We start from the raw sequence: 16,842 nt of genomic DNA on the forward strand, positions 1-16,842 counted from the left end.
AAAAATTGCCCGTGCATTGTAATGGGGATATACATATTCTATTGGTTCAACAACAATCATGTCCGATATATACGTTACACCTACCATATTCTAGATTTTGGTAATATTTGATTTTGATTTGGGTGTGTGTAGGGAAGGCAAGAGAATAGTTTTGATTTAGTTACATCTTCGGTAAGATTTGATTTGATTTGTGTATGGGTTGGTAAGGCAAATAAAGTTTTGATTTAGTTGAGATTTTGGTAACAATTTTATTTGATTTGATTGAATTAATGTACCGCATGATTCTGGTAAAATTTGATTGAGTTTCTGCAGGGCATGATTTTGGTAAAAAAAAAGTTATTGAGTTAATATTGTGCATTATTAGTAAGATTTTATTGAATTCATGCAGCGCATGATTTTTGTAAGATTTGATTGAATTAACGCAGAACATTGTTTCCAAGCCGGAGTGGGGGACAAAACCACAGTTTAGCGTACAAACACCAACCCCCTTTAACAATAGAGATGATGAAATGGGAGAATCTCTAACCAAAACACGGCGGATACCATCGTCGATACCACCACCATGAAAAACAGGCTAAAGCATCATACATCAATCCACCAGATCCGAGAGCCAATGATCTCCTGGACGAAAACACCATATGCTCACCGATCATGGTTAAGTTGGCCACAGGTTCCATACCAATACAGACACAGGGTCGTGGTATGTTTATTTTGTGGCATTGTGTTCACTGTCAAGACATCCTCGCCAAGGACACACATACCAAACAGAAGAAATCCATTAAAATGCATGGTCTTCCTTTCCCACGTCACGTGCATCGCCTTCTTTTTTTTGCGAATAACATGCATCGCATTCATGGCAGCTCGGGGGGGCCCACCCCTCTTCTCCACCTCCTATCTGTCCCGAATGACGCTGCCAAGATAAGCTCATGCAGAAAATGGTGACAGAGGGGTTGCTCGACTGGCAACGGCAAAAAATGGTGGCCCAGCTTGTGGGCGGCAGCCCTGGCTTCGCGGCGATGGCAGTCGTTGTGGCTGCGGAGGCAGTGCGGCATTTGGACCTTGTGGCGCTCTGATCTTCGATGGCAGCGCTTGGCGCAGGCTGCCTTTGCTCATTGGCGCGCTTCGAATACTTGGCGTGGTCTTTGGCTCCGCTCAGCACAGAGACACAAGGGCCTTGGTGCTCCGGATGTTTGGCTTGTGTGAGGCCAAAATCACTGCTTTGACCTTTAGTGACAATATTAGTAAGAAATCACCCCAGTTCCTAATATATTTCAAGATTTGACTTTTTTCCATCGCCACATGCAGCGACATAGGGTAGACAAGCTACCGCCATAGTCAATGGCGGTAGCCCTTGGACCAAGACCACTAACCACACTGATGTGGCAGAAGTCTACCGCCAACAGTCATGATGGTAGCCTATAGATCCTGTCACCAATGTCGAGGGTTGTGGCGGTAGCTACCCAAAACGTTTCGTGCAGCACATGCTTTCCTCTATGCCTACATATTACATGGCCAACAATATGCTTTCCAAGAAGTTCATAGCTAAGCTTACTGCCATCATTACAACCTTTTGGTGGACTAGGATCAAAGATATTTCTACCTCTAAAGCTCTTTGTCTCAAAGCTTGGAAAGACATCCGCACTTCAAAAGAAAGAGGGGTGCCTGGGGATTAGGAACTTGCAATGAATCAAGCTTTAACTCTTAATGTCACTTGAAGGATTGTTGAAGCCCCTTCGTCTCATCTTCACTGCATCCTTAAGGCCTTATACTTCCCTAATTCTTCTATTTGGTTGACCAGCTCTTCTGTACCAAAATCAGGTTTTTGGTCCTCTCTTCTTAAAGTTATGCCTAAGCTTAAAATTCATTGCTTTTATGAACTCACCCAAGGCAATATATCTGCGTGGAGCACCCCTTGGTGCTCTTCGTGGTCCGAAGTGTACAATCATTTGATTATTCAACATCCCAGTTTGTTTATCCTGCCATGGTGAAAGATTCATGGCTTCATAATCAGAAAAATTGCAACCATGCTCTCATTAATCCGCTGTTTGCTCAGCCTACTAATTATATAATTTTTAACACTCCAATAATTCGGCATGACAGAGTCAGGTATCCTCTGTTGGGACCTAACTCCTACAGGCAAATGCCATACCCTGCTTTCAGGACTTTCAGATCACTCCCAACAACTAGCCCACACCTCCTCCTATGCTGGTTTCTAACATTGTAAAGCAGGTCTGAGAACTCAAAAGACTTTGGACCCTAGAATCCAAACATTTGCATGGAGACTGCTCCCCCTATTGGTATACGAGCAGGTAATTACTTGATTCATATTGATAAAAGTTGTTGCAGGTGTGATCTTCCTGAAGATGAGCTACACAGGTTTATTAGATGTAGCTTGCTATTACTGCAGCAAACATTCGGAATATGGGCACGAGGAGGCAAAGCCTAGTAGCTATCACCCGCGGTTGATTGTGAGAGGCCAACGCACTGTCTGCTTGTTGTCTATACTGCCGTTGGGGACAACTGAGACCGTGACATCGACGTCAATAGTGTGGAGAAACAGTACGGTTGCAGCAACCGAATTGGACCATTTGATTTCAGAATGCACGGTAACATATGTTCAGAGCTGCTGCATTTCATTTTCAGTTTTCTCTGCCTAGGTGTGCAGAACATGGAACAAACATCCGGATCGATGGCACCCAGCCGAAAACTGCAATATCTGTAAATGAGCACGCCATGTTTCGCTACTCCAAACATAAAGCTCTTAACAGGGAGATAGAATTAAAGGATCACCCCATAACAGAACAAGTTAATGCACCAAAGCCGAAAAGAAACGCTAAGATAGCACTGGCCAGTCCAAGAGCTGAATAAATTCAGCATGAACCAAAACTGGAATAGGAAACCAAGCCCCACAACCAACTGGGCGGTATAAAGTTCATAGGCTTATGATGCAGACCATACACGGAAAGAACTCACATATGATGCGCACAAAGACACAAAGATGGAAACACTCTCGCGACATATATGCTTAAACCTTGCATTTCTGAATAGTCAAGCCATGGCATATGAACCATCAACCCAAGTCTTCTTGCCTTTGCTAGAAATTGAATCCTGTACAGAAATGAAAAGATAATGTAAGAGTTTGTTGTATCTGCAGAAGTAAAAAACGCCCAGTTACTTGATTATGAAAATTAAGATACCAGAACAGAGTTCAGAAAAGTATTAGCCATTCAAATTATCTTAATATGGATTTGGGGACAAACTTTCATTATATTTAGATACGGCCATTTCTTAGCTGATAATCTAACACTAAATCATCTAGTTAAACTCCTCCCCTAATTAGAATACTGAAAATGTCATTAGCAATTTCGTGGCAAGGGGATTTTGAAATAAGAAATTACGGACATACACTACTAGTCCTAGACATGCTTATGAACAGACTTTTGTTTCTCAAGAAATCTTATGTAGACTGTTATTTAAGACTTCCTAGGAACAAAGTGATGAATCACAAGCAAATCGGGTGCTGAATAATTTAGCCCATAAGTGCAACAACTGCTTATATTTATCGAGGCAATAAAATTGCTATTCACTAGTACCTCTATTCAAAAACACAACGAGTCAAATATTGTTTTATTGCACACATTTGAGTTACAATTCAGAGCTAAGCAACATGTGAAGATACTTCACTACCCTGAACCAATCAATTCAGACATTTGTGCCAGTGCCCACAAGACCAGAACTAATCAATAAGACCACATGTTCTGTTACACTTATTGTTTCTGCCGTGACACGGTTAAATGAAATATCCTTTGCCAATAGATGGATTATATTGGTTTTCCCTTTTGTGAGTCACCAGATGCGGTCCAGATTTTGCATTGCCTCAAACAATTTGGCACCCTACAAACGGTTCCTACATATTCCATGATTTTCTTATTCACTGCTTGCTCTATTAGTTTCTTTCTGACATATGGAAGCTAATTTCACAATACGGAGTATATGCAAAGTGCCATTAGTTAGCTTACGTATGTTAAATGCACACAGGAACCTCAAAATTTTGAGAATCCTCTTGTCCACCACATTACATTTGACTTCAACTATGTTAAGGTGCTCTGATATTGCAGACGGTCTCTCCATGCAACAGTAGCTTCCTTCCATTTCCACTTCATGATTTGGTCCCTAAGACAAGCATAAACATTCAACAAATATGGATAACTGATAATAACTTTAACAGTGCAGCAATTGTCCATTTAGAAGTTTAATACCTCAGAAAATAGTTGAAGAGTGAGCTTCTCTAGAACTGGCGAGTTTTTCAGAATGCATGCTAGTGGATCCAAGTAAGGAGCCTCACACCAATACTCACTGAGTACTAATGTCTTTAACTTACTAAATGCAGGGCAGTGTTTCAGATCTCTTGCGAAAATGAACTGGGTAGAAATACAAAAGGTAACCAAATTAAGTAATCCTAACTGAGAATGTGAGATCTGATCTAAGAACACTCAACTGGAGGTTATACATAACTTACTAAATACGTAGATAGTGCACCACAAAAAAAGGGTTAACTACAAAAGAGTTAAAAGACAAGTGACATACCTTTCCTATTTCAGACATCAACTTGAGGTGTTTAGCACTTGAGATACCACCCAGAAGCACACAATTGCTGCTGCCGTCGTCACTAATAGGAACACAATTCTTACATGTATTATCATTAGCTCCACAGAAAACACCAGAGTCATAATTCAAACAGACATCTTTGCATCTATTGCCAAGATTAACACATGCGGCTTCTAGCAATGCCATGTCTTCAAGCAAAGGAGTCATACCATGAAAGCCTTCTAGTTTTAGAGAGACAAGGCCCGGAGCAGAAATACGGACCCGGCAATCTGAGTCAGAGCGGCAAAAAGTGATGCTCAAATGCTTTAGGGAACGGGATGATATCCTATCAGCATTGATTTCGCAATCATTCATTTTCAGTTCCTTCAATGCTGGACAGCTAGCAAAATCAAGAAAGGCCTTTTGTAGGGCTACAGAATGAAGGTCCAATGTTACCAGATGCTGAGAGACAAGGTGCAGGTTGTCTAGGTGGAGGTAACCATCCTCGAGGATATGAAGGGTGAGCGCCTGAACTTTCCACATCACGGCAAAACGGGTCCATAGGTTCACATAGGGCACATCATCACTGTCGAATTGATCGAATTTGATCTCAACAGTGTCCAGCTGGGTGCGCTCACGCAGGGCTATCAGATGGTCCATGAACTTCCGGAGGTCTTTGACTTCAAAGACATCATCGTCGTCAAGGCGGACGATGCGCAGGCCTGTGGTGGACCTCCAGAGGTGGCGCCAGCGCCGGCCGAGCACGCACGTGCACACGGCAGCCTGCACTGGGAGGAAGGAGAGCAAATGGTGGAGCATATGGTCGGGGAGGGCGCTGATGTGGTCGGTGGCGGTCACCGGCGGCGCACTCTTGCGCTTCTTCCTGCTAGGAGGCATTCTGTCGAGTAGGTGGCGGGCGTGGTTGGCGCTGCGAAGCAAAGGAAGGATCAAACGATGCGAGGAGAGGGTGGAGAGAGCGGGGGTCGGATGGATGCCTGACGGCGACGTCGCCTCACCTCACCTCGCCGGATCGCCCCCGGCAAGTCGGCTCGTCACGAGTCGCCGCCGCCGCGAGAATCGAAACTCGTTGGCGGCGACCGCCAAATAGGTTTTTTTTTTTGAGAAATCTGGCCATATTTATTCATTCAAGACAATTGACATAGGTACAAGGTTTGGGTCATAAGGATTTCCCAACCAAACATGTCTACCTCAGTCTAGCGTACTAGCAAACTTGGCAAGATTGTGAGCCTCATAATTATGGTTCCTACGCTTGTGAATAAAAGAACAAGAAATAAAACTATTACAATGACTCGATATTTCATGTACCAACGCAGCATTTGGGCATCCAGTCCCCGATTAATATCATTCACCACTTCTTGACAGTCCGACGCCACACAAATATTCTAAACCGCAAGGTCTTCAGCTAGAGCCAGAGCTTCGCGGCAAGCATAAGTTTTCAAAGCCAGTGGGTCAATAATGTCTTGAAAGACAAGCGCTGATGAACCCAGGTAAAAACCTCCCTGGTCTCTGCATACTGCCGCGACGGCTCCTCCAAGACGGGATCTCATCACTGCACCATCTACATTAATCCTCACAGAGCCACTAAGGGGTGGCAACCACTTCTCCCGAGATGCAGACGCAACCGTGCGTGTTGTCTGATGTTCCCTCGAAGTGTTTCCGTAACCGAGCTCGTCGATGAAGTTGTTGACAAAGCATGATGTCTGTTGTGGACTTTGAAAGATTGATTCATACATAGCCTTTCATCTGGCATACCAAATAGAACATAATGTAATCACCATCCTTGTGAAACTAGCCTGGTCCATCACCTCATTCAGCTCAAACAGCCAGATCCTTGCGTTAGCTTCCAGATTATCAGCCATTTGGGAAACCATTGCTTCATCTGCCAAAGCCCATACACAGTATGACATAGTGCATGTAACTAGAGCGTGTCGCCATGAGTCCTGACATCCGCATAATGGACAAGCATCTTGTACTGCCATATTCCTTCTCTTCAAGATATCCGATGTTGGTAGTAAATGATGGGCAAGTCTCCAGAGGAACATTCTTACCTTCGACGGGATCTTGACCTTCCATAAGGAACACCATGATTCCTCATCCCGCTTAGCATTAGATGATCCACCTCTTCCCTAGAGCCACTCCTCCCTCTGCAGTTTTGTTTTAAGCAAAAATTTGTAAGCCGAGCTCACGCTGAATCTGCCCTTTTTATCCGGGTGCCAAGCCCAGAAGTCATCAATGTTACGCGTGTAGACCGGGATCCATAAAATGGCTTCAGCTTCAATTGGCAGGAAAACTGTTCGGACTAGTGCCTCGTTCCAAGAAGTTGTGACTGGGGATAGCAGCTCCCGCACATACCTAGGAGGGTTCGCCACTAACGAAGTAATGGGGCGCGGCGTCATCTCCTTTGGTATCCAATTATCAGCCCAAATGTCCATTGTTTTTTCATTGCCAATCCTGCGAATAATCCCTTGCTTGGCTAGATCTTGCCCCTCCAGGATAGCGCGCCATATTTGGGACGGTCTAGATCCCAGCTCGGCACTGAGTATCATCTTGTCAGGGTAGTAAGCAGCTTTGAGAATTCTGGCACTCAAACTTGTTGGTTCCTGAAGTAGCTTCCATGCTTGTCGCGCCAACAAAGCAAGATTAAACAGCTCGATGTCTCTAAAGCCGAGCCCTCCCAGGTGCTTCGGCCTAGTCATCATGTCCCAAGATACCCAAGCTGGTTTGCGCTCTCCTTGTTTGCACCCCCACCAAAACTTCCTAATGATGGATTTTATGTGATCACACAAACCTCTCGGGAGCTTAAAACATGACATAGAGTACACAGGGATAGCTTGGGCCACAGATTTAATAAGGACATCTTTCCCACCTGCTAATAGGCATTTGCTCATCCAGCCCTTCACCTTATCCCAGACCCTGTCACTCAAATATTTGAAAGTCCTCTTCTTTGAGTGGCCCACATCAGTAGGCATGCCCAAGTACCTGTCACTCAAAGATTCATTAGGAACTTGCAAGTGGCCCTTAACAGCGTTGCGTACTATCTTGGGACAACCCTTGCTAAAGAAAATTGAAGATTTTTCTTTGTTTATCGTTTGTCCAGACGCCCTACAATAAGTATCCAATAGGTTTGCCACCTTTTCTGCTCCATCAATACTTGCCCTGAAGAACAGCAGGCTATCATCCGTGAATAAAAGGTGGTTCACCGCCGGGGCCGACGATGCCACCTTAATGCCGCTGAGCTGGGATGATTGATTCTGGGATTTTAAAAGGAACGAAAGGCCCTCCGCTGCTATCAAGAAAAGATATGGAGAAATCAGGTCTCCTTGTCGAATACCTCTTGTGGGTTTAAATTGTTCTGACTTCACACCATTGAACATAACAGGAAAAGATACTGAGCTCACCATATTCATCACAATTGAAACCCATGGTGCTGCAAAGCCCAACCTTTCCATGATTGATCTCAAATAAGACCACTCCACACGGTCATATGCCTTCATCATATCTAACTTTAATGCCGCATAGCTATTATTCTTAGATTTGTTTCTCTTCATAAAATGCAAGCACTCGTATGTTGATATTATGTTATCAGTTATCAGTCTCCCTGGTACAAAGGCCAATTGCTCCTCTGATACTATATTCGGGAGGATGAGCTTAAGGCAATTTGCAAGCACCTTCGAAGCAATCTTGTAAAACACATTACATAAACTTATTGGGCAGAATTGAGATAGTAACGTTGGGTTTGATACCTTTGGAATTAGCACCAACATAGTATCATTCAAGGATGCAGGGCTCTCCTCTCCCTTCACAATAGCTAAAACTGCCTTAGTCACCGTGTCACCACAGATATCCCAATGTCTCTGAAAAAAGTGGGCTGGAAAACCATCAGGCCCCGGAGCTTTGGTAGGAAACATCTGAAAGAGCGTAGTCTTAACTTCCTTCGCTTCATACGGGGCCAGCAAGGTATCGTTCATTGTCGGCGTGACTTTCATTGGCACATGATGAAGTAGATCTGCTACCCCCTGTACTCCTTCAGAAGTATAAAGTTGTTGTAAAACTCAAGGGCCATTTGTTGCATTTCTGTAGGATCATCCATTACTTGCCCATCTGGCCATTGCAACGCCTTGATCAAGTTTTTTCTCCGGCGCATCGAGGCCCTCATGTGGAAGAAATGAGAGTTACGGTCCCCGGCCGAGAGCCACTCAACTCTAGAACGTTGCCTCCACATCAGCTCTTCTCTCAAGTATAGCTCAATTAAGCAATCGTTAATCTTTACCTCCGCATGAGAAGGTCCCGTCCACAGGCTGTCGCTCCGCAAGCATTCCAGCTCCTTTTTTCAAGTTCGAATCTCTCCTCGGACACTTCCAAACGTGGTCCTGGACCACTCACCCAAGTTATTGGCTAGCGCCTCGAGATTGGTGCGTACTTCACTGACCGATGGATTGTGGCTATTTTGCTCCCACCCCGCTTGAACAGTTGGTTTCAGATTGGGGTGTGTATCCCACATCACCTCGTAACGAAATTGTTTAGCTCTCGCCCCTCCCGCCCTTGGTTGTGCTAATCTAAGGAGTATGGGCGAGTGATCAGATGTCGCCGCAGTTAGGTGCTCTACAGCCGCTGCCGGGAAGAGACCACACCAGGTCACCGAGCCCAGAGCCCTGTCCAGTCTTACATGGGTAAAAGAACCGCCCGTAACTTTCTTTTCGCAGGTCCATCGTGTCCCTTTGAAACCAAGATCAACCAAACCGCACACATCAACAACATCTCTAAACCCTTGCATTTGTGACTGACTCCTAGAGACAATACCATCATGTTCGTCATGTTTCAGCACTTCGTTGAAGTCCCCTACACACACCCAATGCAGATCATGGAGTGTTGAAAGGTTCTTCATTGTATCCCAAGTATGATGACGGAGATGGGTCTGCGCTTCCCCATAGAAGCATGAAAGCCTCCACGGTTAGTCCTTTGCACCAGTGATTTTGCCGTCAATATGATACTTTGAGTAGCCCAAAACCTCAATATTTATTTCATTATTCCAGATAAGTGCTAAACCTCCACTCCGACCGGAGGCATCAATAGCAAAAGAACTATCATATCCTAGAGTACTTTTTAAATTTTCTGCTCTCTCCCCACTAATCTGGGTCTCAACTATACAAAGTACTCTAGAGGCAAACTTATTCGCGAGTTCGCGTAGCTCTTGAAATGTCGGTGCGTTGCCAATCCCCCGACAATTCTAGCATAGAAGATTCATTGCGTCCGGCGGTCTACCTCCATGGAGGCCGCCGATCTCGCGTCCGAGTTCTTCCCTCCTGGAGGGGTCTTCCTAGCACCACCATTGCCTGCCTTCTCATTCTATCCCGTTAATATAGACCTCTTAGGATCTTGTTTTGGAGGAGGACTAAGTGGGACAGTACCTCCAATGGATTTAGCGGCAGCAACAAGTTCCATGCCCGTGGTAGCCTTAGGTTTCAGTGAACCAACCACTTGATCAGAAGATATTTTACGATTGACATCGTTCACCACCATATCCATCCTTTCCTAAACATGTGTGATCGTTCCACTTGGTTCAGTGTTAATAGGCATATTGCACTCCTGGTTCTTAGCTCTCTGGTTTTTGTTCCGGCGCAGAGTACCCCAAGCAGTTGTCGCCGGCGCACGAAGGTTTTTGAAGACTAAAGCAGAGGGAGGATGGACACCATCCCCATGCTCTTTAAACTCATGCCCCATCATCTCACAAACATGGCACCAATCTGGTAAGCGCTCATACTTGACAGCAAAAATTTCCCTCTCGCCACCGCGGATCAGAGATATTGCTTTTTTCAGAGGGTGTCGCACATCAAGCCTGACCCTCACCCTGTAAAAGTTCCCTTCGAAATCAAAAGAAGATGGCTCAGAGTCTACAAACTCGCCGATCTTAAAGCCCATCGCCTTAACTTTACCATGGTAAGTGTTGGGGAACGCGGTAATTTCAAAAAAATTCCTACGATCACGCAAGATCTATCTATGTGATGCATATCAACGAGAAGGGGAGTGTATCTTCATACCCTTGAAGATCACTAAGCGGAAGCATTTAGCAATGCGGTTGATGTAGTCGTACACCTTCACGATCCGCCCCGATCAAGTACCGAACGTACGGCACCTCCGCGTTCAGCACACGTTCAGCTCGATGACGTCCTTGCCTTCTTGATCTAGCAAGACGGGTGAAGTGGTAGATGAGTTCCGGCAGCACGATGGCGTGGTGACGTTGTTGGTGAAGAACAATCTCCGCAGGGCTTCGCCTAAGCACTACGGAAACTATGACGGGGGATAAACTAGAGGGGACGGGGTTGCCGGCACACGGCTTGGTGTTTCTTGATGTCTCCTTTGTGCTAGCCCTTCCCCTCTATTTATATGTTGAGTCCTGGGTCGAAACTTGGAGTAAAAGCCTCCTCCAAGTCGGTTTTGCCCGAAAGGAAAGAGTCCTTCTCGGACTCTAGGGCTAGACGCCAGGGTTCCCGATGTCTACCCCCTAGACGCCAGGGTTCCTGGCGTCTAGCCTTTGGTCTCCGCAAAACTTCCTTTTGCACTTTCCAAAAGCCTCGTGGGCTTTCCCCTTTGGCCCAAATAATGTGTTCTCGTATCCAAACATTTCGGGAAACATCCGGAACCCCTTCCGGTGAATTCCGGAACCCTTCCGGAGACCAAAACACTATTATCCCATATATCAAACTTTTATCTCCAGACCATTCTGGAGTTCCTCGTCATGTCCGTGATCTCATCCGGGACTCCGAACAACATTCGGTTACCAACATACATAACTCATATAGTATTATATCATCAACGAACGTTAAGTGTGCGGACCCTACGGGTTCGAGAACTATGTAGACATGACCGAGACACCTCTTTGGTCAATAACCAATAGCGGAACCTGGATGCCCATATTGGATCCTACATATTCTATGAAGATCTTCATCGGTCGAACCGCATAACAACATATGTTGTTCCCTTTGTCATCGGCATGTTAGTTGCCCGAGATTCGATCGTCGGTATCTCAATACCTAGTTCAATCTCATTACTGGCAAGTCTCTTTACTCGTTCCGTAATGCATCATCCCATAACTAACTCATTAATCACATTGCATGCAAGGCTTAGAGTGATGTGCATTACCGAGAGGGACCAGAGATACCTCTCCTACAATCGGAGTGACAAATCCTAATCTCGATCTATGCCAACTCAACAAACACCATCGAAGACACCTGTAGAGCACCTTTATAATCACCCAGTTACGTTGTGACGTTTGGTAGCACACAAAGTGTTCCTCCGGCATTCGGGAGTTGCATAATCTCATAGTCATAGGAACATATATAAGTCATGAAGAAAGCAATAGAAATATACTAAATGATCAAGTGCTTAACTAACAGAATGGGTTAAGTCAATCACATCATTCTCTAATGATGTGGTCTCGTTCATCAAATGAGAACACATGTCTATGGCTAGGAAACTTAACCATCTTTGATTAACGAGCTAGTCTAGTAGAGGCATACTAGTGACACTCTATTTGTCTATGTATTCACACATGTACTAAGTTTCCGGTTAATACAATTCTAGCATGAATAATAAACATTTATCATGAAACAAGGAAATAAATAATAACTTTATTATTGCCTCTAGGCCGTATTTCCTTCAGTCTCCCACTTGCACTAGAGTCAATAATGTAGTTCACATCGCTATGTGATTTAACACCAATAGTTCACATCACCATGTGATTAACACCCATAGTTCACATCACCATGTGACCAACACCCAACGTATTTACTAGAGCCAGTAATCTAGTTCACATCGTCATGTGATTAACACCCAAAGAGTACTAAGGTGTGATCATGTTTTGCTTGTGAGAGTAGTTTAGTCAACGGGACTGCCACATTCAGATCTGTATGTGTATTTTGCAAATTTCTATGTCTATAATGCTCTGCACGGAGCTACTCTAGCTAATAGCTCCCACTTTCAATATGTATCTAGATCGAGACTTAGAGTCATCTAGACCAATGTCAAAGCTTGCATCAACATAACTCTTTACGACGAACTCTCTATCACCTCCATAACTGAGAAATATTTCCTTGTTCCACTAAGGATAATTTTGACCGATGTCTAGTGATCTACTCCTAGATCACTATTGTACCCTCTTGCAAAACTCCTGGTGAGGTACACAATAGGTCTAGTTCAAAACATAGCATACTTTATAGAACCTATGACTGAGGCATAGGGAATGACTTTTCATTCTCTTTCTATTTTCTGCCATGGTCGGGTTTTGAATCTTACTGAACTTCACACCTTGCAACACAGGCAAGAACTCCTTCTTTGACATTTCCATTTTGAACTACTTCAAAATCTTATCAAGGTAAGTACTTATTGAAAAATCTTATCAAGCGTCTTGATCTATCTCTATAGATCTTGATGCTCAATGTGTAAGCAGCTTCACCGAGGTCTTTCTTTGAAAAAATCCTTTCAAACACTCCTTTATGCTTTCCAGAAAATTCTACATTATTTCTGATCAACAGTATGTCATTCACATATACTTATCAGAAATGTTGTAGTGCTCCCACTCACTTTCCTGTAAATACAGGCTTCACCGCAAGTCTATATGAAACTATATGCTTTGATCAACACATCAAAGCGTATATTCCAACTCCGAGATGCTTGCACCAGTCCATAGATGGATCGCTAGAGCTTGCACACCTTGTTAGTACCTTTAGGATTGACAAAACCTTCTGGTTGCATCATATACAACTTTTCTTTAAGAAATATCCATTTAAGGAATGCAGTTTTGACATCCATTAGCCGGATTTCATATGGCAACTGCTAACATGATTCGGACGGATTTAAGCATCGCTACAGTTGAGAAAACTCATTGTAGTCAACACCTTGAACTTGTCAAAAACCCTTTTGGGACAAGTCGAGCTTTGTAGATAGTAACACTACTATCAGTGTCCGTCTTCCTCTTGAAGATCCATTTATTTAATATGGCTTGCCGATCATCGGTCAAGTCCACCAAAGTTCACACTTGTTCTCATACATGGATCCCATCTCAGATTTCATGGCCTCAAGCCATTTTGCGGAATCTGGGCTCATCATTGCTTCCTCATAGTTCGTAGGTTCATCATGGTCTAGTAACATCACTTCCAGAATAGGATTAGCGTACCACTTTGGTGCGAACCGTACTCTGGAAGACCTACGAGGTTCGGTAGTAACTTGATCTGAAGTTTCATGATCATCATTATTAGCTTCCTCACTAATTGGTGTAGGAATCACTGGAACTGATTTCTGCGATGAACTACTTTCCAATTTGAGAGAAGGTACAATTACCTCATCAAGTTCTACTTTCCTCCCACTCACTTCTTTCGAGAGAAACTCCTTCTCTAGAAAGGATCCATTTTAGCAACAAAGATTTTGCCTTTGGATCTATGATAGAAGGTGTACCCGACAATTTTCTTTGGGTATCCCATGAAGACGCACTTCTCCGATTTGGGTTCGAGCTTATCAGGTTGAAGCTTTTTCACATAAGCATTGCAGTCCCAAAATTTAAGAAACGACAACGTTGGTTTCTTGCCAAACCACAGTTCATAAGGCATCGTCTCAATGGATTTTGATGGTTCCCTATTTAATGTGAATGCAGCTGTCTCTAATGCATAACCCCAAAACAACAGCGGTAAATTGGTAAGATACATCATAGATCGCACCATATCCAATAAAGTGCGGTTACGATGTTCGAACACACCATTACGCTGTGGTGTTCCATGTGGCGTGAGCTGTGAAACTATTCCACATTGTTTTAAATGAAGGCCAAACTCGTAACTCAAATATTCTCCTCTACGATCAGATTGTAGAAACTTTATTTTCTTGTTACAATGATTCTCCAATTCACTCTAAAATTCTTTGAACTTTTCAAATGTTTCAGACTTGTGTTTCATTAATAAGATATACCCATATCTGCTCAAATCATCTGTGAAGGTCAGAAAATAACGATACCTACCACGAGCATCAACACTCATTGGACCGCATACATCGGTATGTATTATTTCCAATAAGTCACTAGCTGGTTCCATTGTTTCGGAGAACGGAGTTTTAGTCATCACTACAAGAAATATGTCAACTTGTGACCTTTTGTCAGTGACCCTGGAAGAATTGGTCATAAATTTATGACCATTTTAGACCAATTGGTCAAAAGCTGTCTGGGGGGCTCCAAACCCTAAACCATAACGACAATTTTGGTCAGAAAGGTCATAATTTCATTAGAGGAAATGGTCGTAAAGCTGGTAGCGCTGTCCACTGCCTCATGCCTAGCTGATAACGACCAATATAAATGGTCACTACACTTGAGTTCGAATGCATTAGGATGAATTAGGCAGCCACCTCAGCAACCTTGCTTATGTGTCATTGTCCAGGTGTCATTTTTTCTTAAATGTTTATATTCAACAGATAGGCGAGGCCCATTTGACAGTAGGTGGGAACACACAGACAGGCGGGACCCATTTGACAGGTGGTGCCGAGCGCTTAATTCGCCCAAAAAGGATGTGCGGGCTGGGATTCAAACCCACGACCCGGCGCTAGCTTCGATCGCTCGCTACCACTGTACTACAAAGGGACTATTGCTCATATGTGGTAGTTTTTCCATACTTATATAAGCCGCAGCTCTCTCGTATCAGTGACAAGTGGGACCTTCCGACCAGGTGGCATCGAACAGAGCAACACTTAGCATTTTTCTAGGTCTTCCGACCAGGTGGCGGCGGGTGGCCGGCGGAAACAACCGGCGGACGAGGGTGGGACCGCGGACGAGGGCGGGGCTGGTGGGTGGCAGGCAACAGGCGGAAGCAACCAGCGGGGCCGGTGGCCGAAGCGACTGATGGAGTCCTGGATAAGGGGGTATCCGGACAGCGAGACTATATACATCATCCGGACTATGGAAGCGTCAAGATACATGATAGTTGTGTTCCCAGATCTTATGATGAAGCATTGAGCATAATCCGCAGGCTGGGGTTAGGTTATGTGTCAATACATGTGTGCCCAAATAACCGTGTCTTGTTTCAGAAGGATTTAGCAAAGCATGACAACTATCCAAAATGCAATGCCTCTAGGTGGAAAGATGCTGACGGGAAGAAGTCAATACCGAAGAAGGTACTGAGGCACTTTCCATTGATACCAAGGCTGCAACGGATATTCATCTCTAAGAAATCATCGCTGGAGGTACAATGGCACAAGCTGAAGCAGCAACCTGTGGACAATGAGCTGAGCCATCTAGGGGACGGAGAGGCATGGAAAGAGTTTGACTATATACATGTAGATTTTGATGCAGATCCAAGGAACATAAAACTTGGCATTGCCACAGATGGGTTTAATCCATTTGGGAACATGAGCACGTCTTATAGCATGTGGCTAGTTTTTGTGGTGCCATACAACCTGCCACCATGGGCATGCATGGATCACTCCAACTTCATGATGTCATTGCTTATCCCGGGTCCAGAGTCTCCAAGAAAGGATTTTGATGTCTTTATGGAGCCCCTCATAGAAGAACTGCTCCAGCTCTGGACTGGTGTACGTACATACGATGTCTTGAGTCCGGAAGAAAAGTTCAATCTACGTGTGTCGGTGTACAAAAGTAGGGGCTCTGCTTTTAACCCCTTTACTTGTGCACGGGCAGTCAGAGCCACCTGCCACAGCCATGCATAACAGGGCAGGAGAGGGAAGCCGGAGAGAAGCCGAAGGCACAAGACAAACAAAGCAATAACAAGGACCAAGACCACAAAGATCGGTTGGACGAAGCAGATTTCCCCGGTGGGGACCCTTGCCGGGCCGGCCTCAGCAGCCCCGGCAAGACCCTTGTCGGGGCAGATCGCCCACACCAACTGAGCGAGCCACCTTCGAGCCCACCAACACTAAACAAACGCATTGGGACAGGGCTCGGGAGGCACCACCATGGTGGCATGCAGATCTTTGTGAAGACAAAGAATATCCAAGATCAGATGAGGATTGGAAGGCAACGATCCTCGGCAGGGTTCTTGCCAAGGAAGCCCACAAGACCCCCGGCAAGGTCCTTGCCGGTGACGACATCGTGCCGCGGCAAGACCCTTGTCGGGCCACCCGGCAAGGCCCTCGCCAAGGGCGCCAGCAGGGCCACTGCCAGGCCCACACCAGCCAACTCTCCGCCGCTGTTCACATGCAGCTACCGACCAAACCAGCTGGGCAGACACCTGCGTGGCAAGATGC

General features: G+C 44.8%; 1 protein-coding gene across 1 annotated transcript; it reads right to left on the bottom strand.

Annotated features, from left to right (window-relative positions):
- Positions 1 to 2,826: 2,826 nt before the first annotated feature.
- LOC123133544 (F-box/FBD/LRR-repeat protein At5g22660-like) lies at positions 2,827 to 5,786 on the bottom strand. The gene is made up of 5 exons (XM_044553017.1): positions 5,604 to 5,786; positions 4,588 to 5,515; positions 4,260 to 4,421; positions 4,020 to 4,173; positions 2,827 to 3,108 (listed from the first exon to the last, which is right to left on the bottom strand). Exons 1-5 carry the CDS (start codon positions 5,720 to 5,722, stop codon positions 3,095 to 3,097), a joined length of 1,377 nt encoding a protein of 458 aa, XP_044408952.1. The 5' UTR covers positions 5,723 to 5,786; the 3' UTR covers positions 2,827 to 3,094.
- Positions 5,787 to 16,842: the final 11,056 nt, after the last annotated feature.

This window comes from Triticum aestivum, chromosome 6B, assembly GCF_018294505.1.
Source record: "Triticum aestivum cultivar Chinese Spring chromosome 6B, IWGSC CS RefSeq v2.1, whole genome shotgun sequence".
NCBI classification, from domain to species: domain Eukaryota; kingdom Viridiplantae; phylum Streptophyta; class Magnoliopsida; order Poales; family Poaceae; genus Triticum; species Triticum aestivum.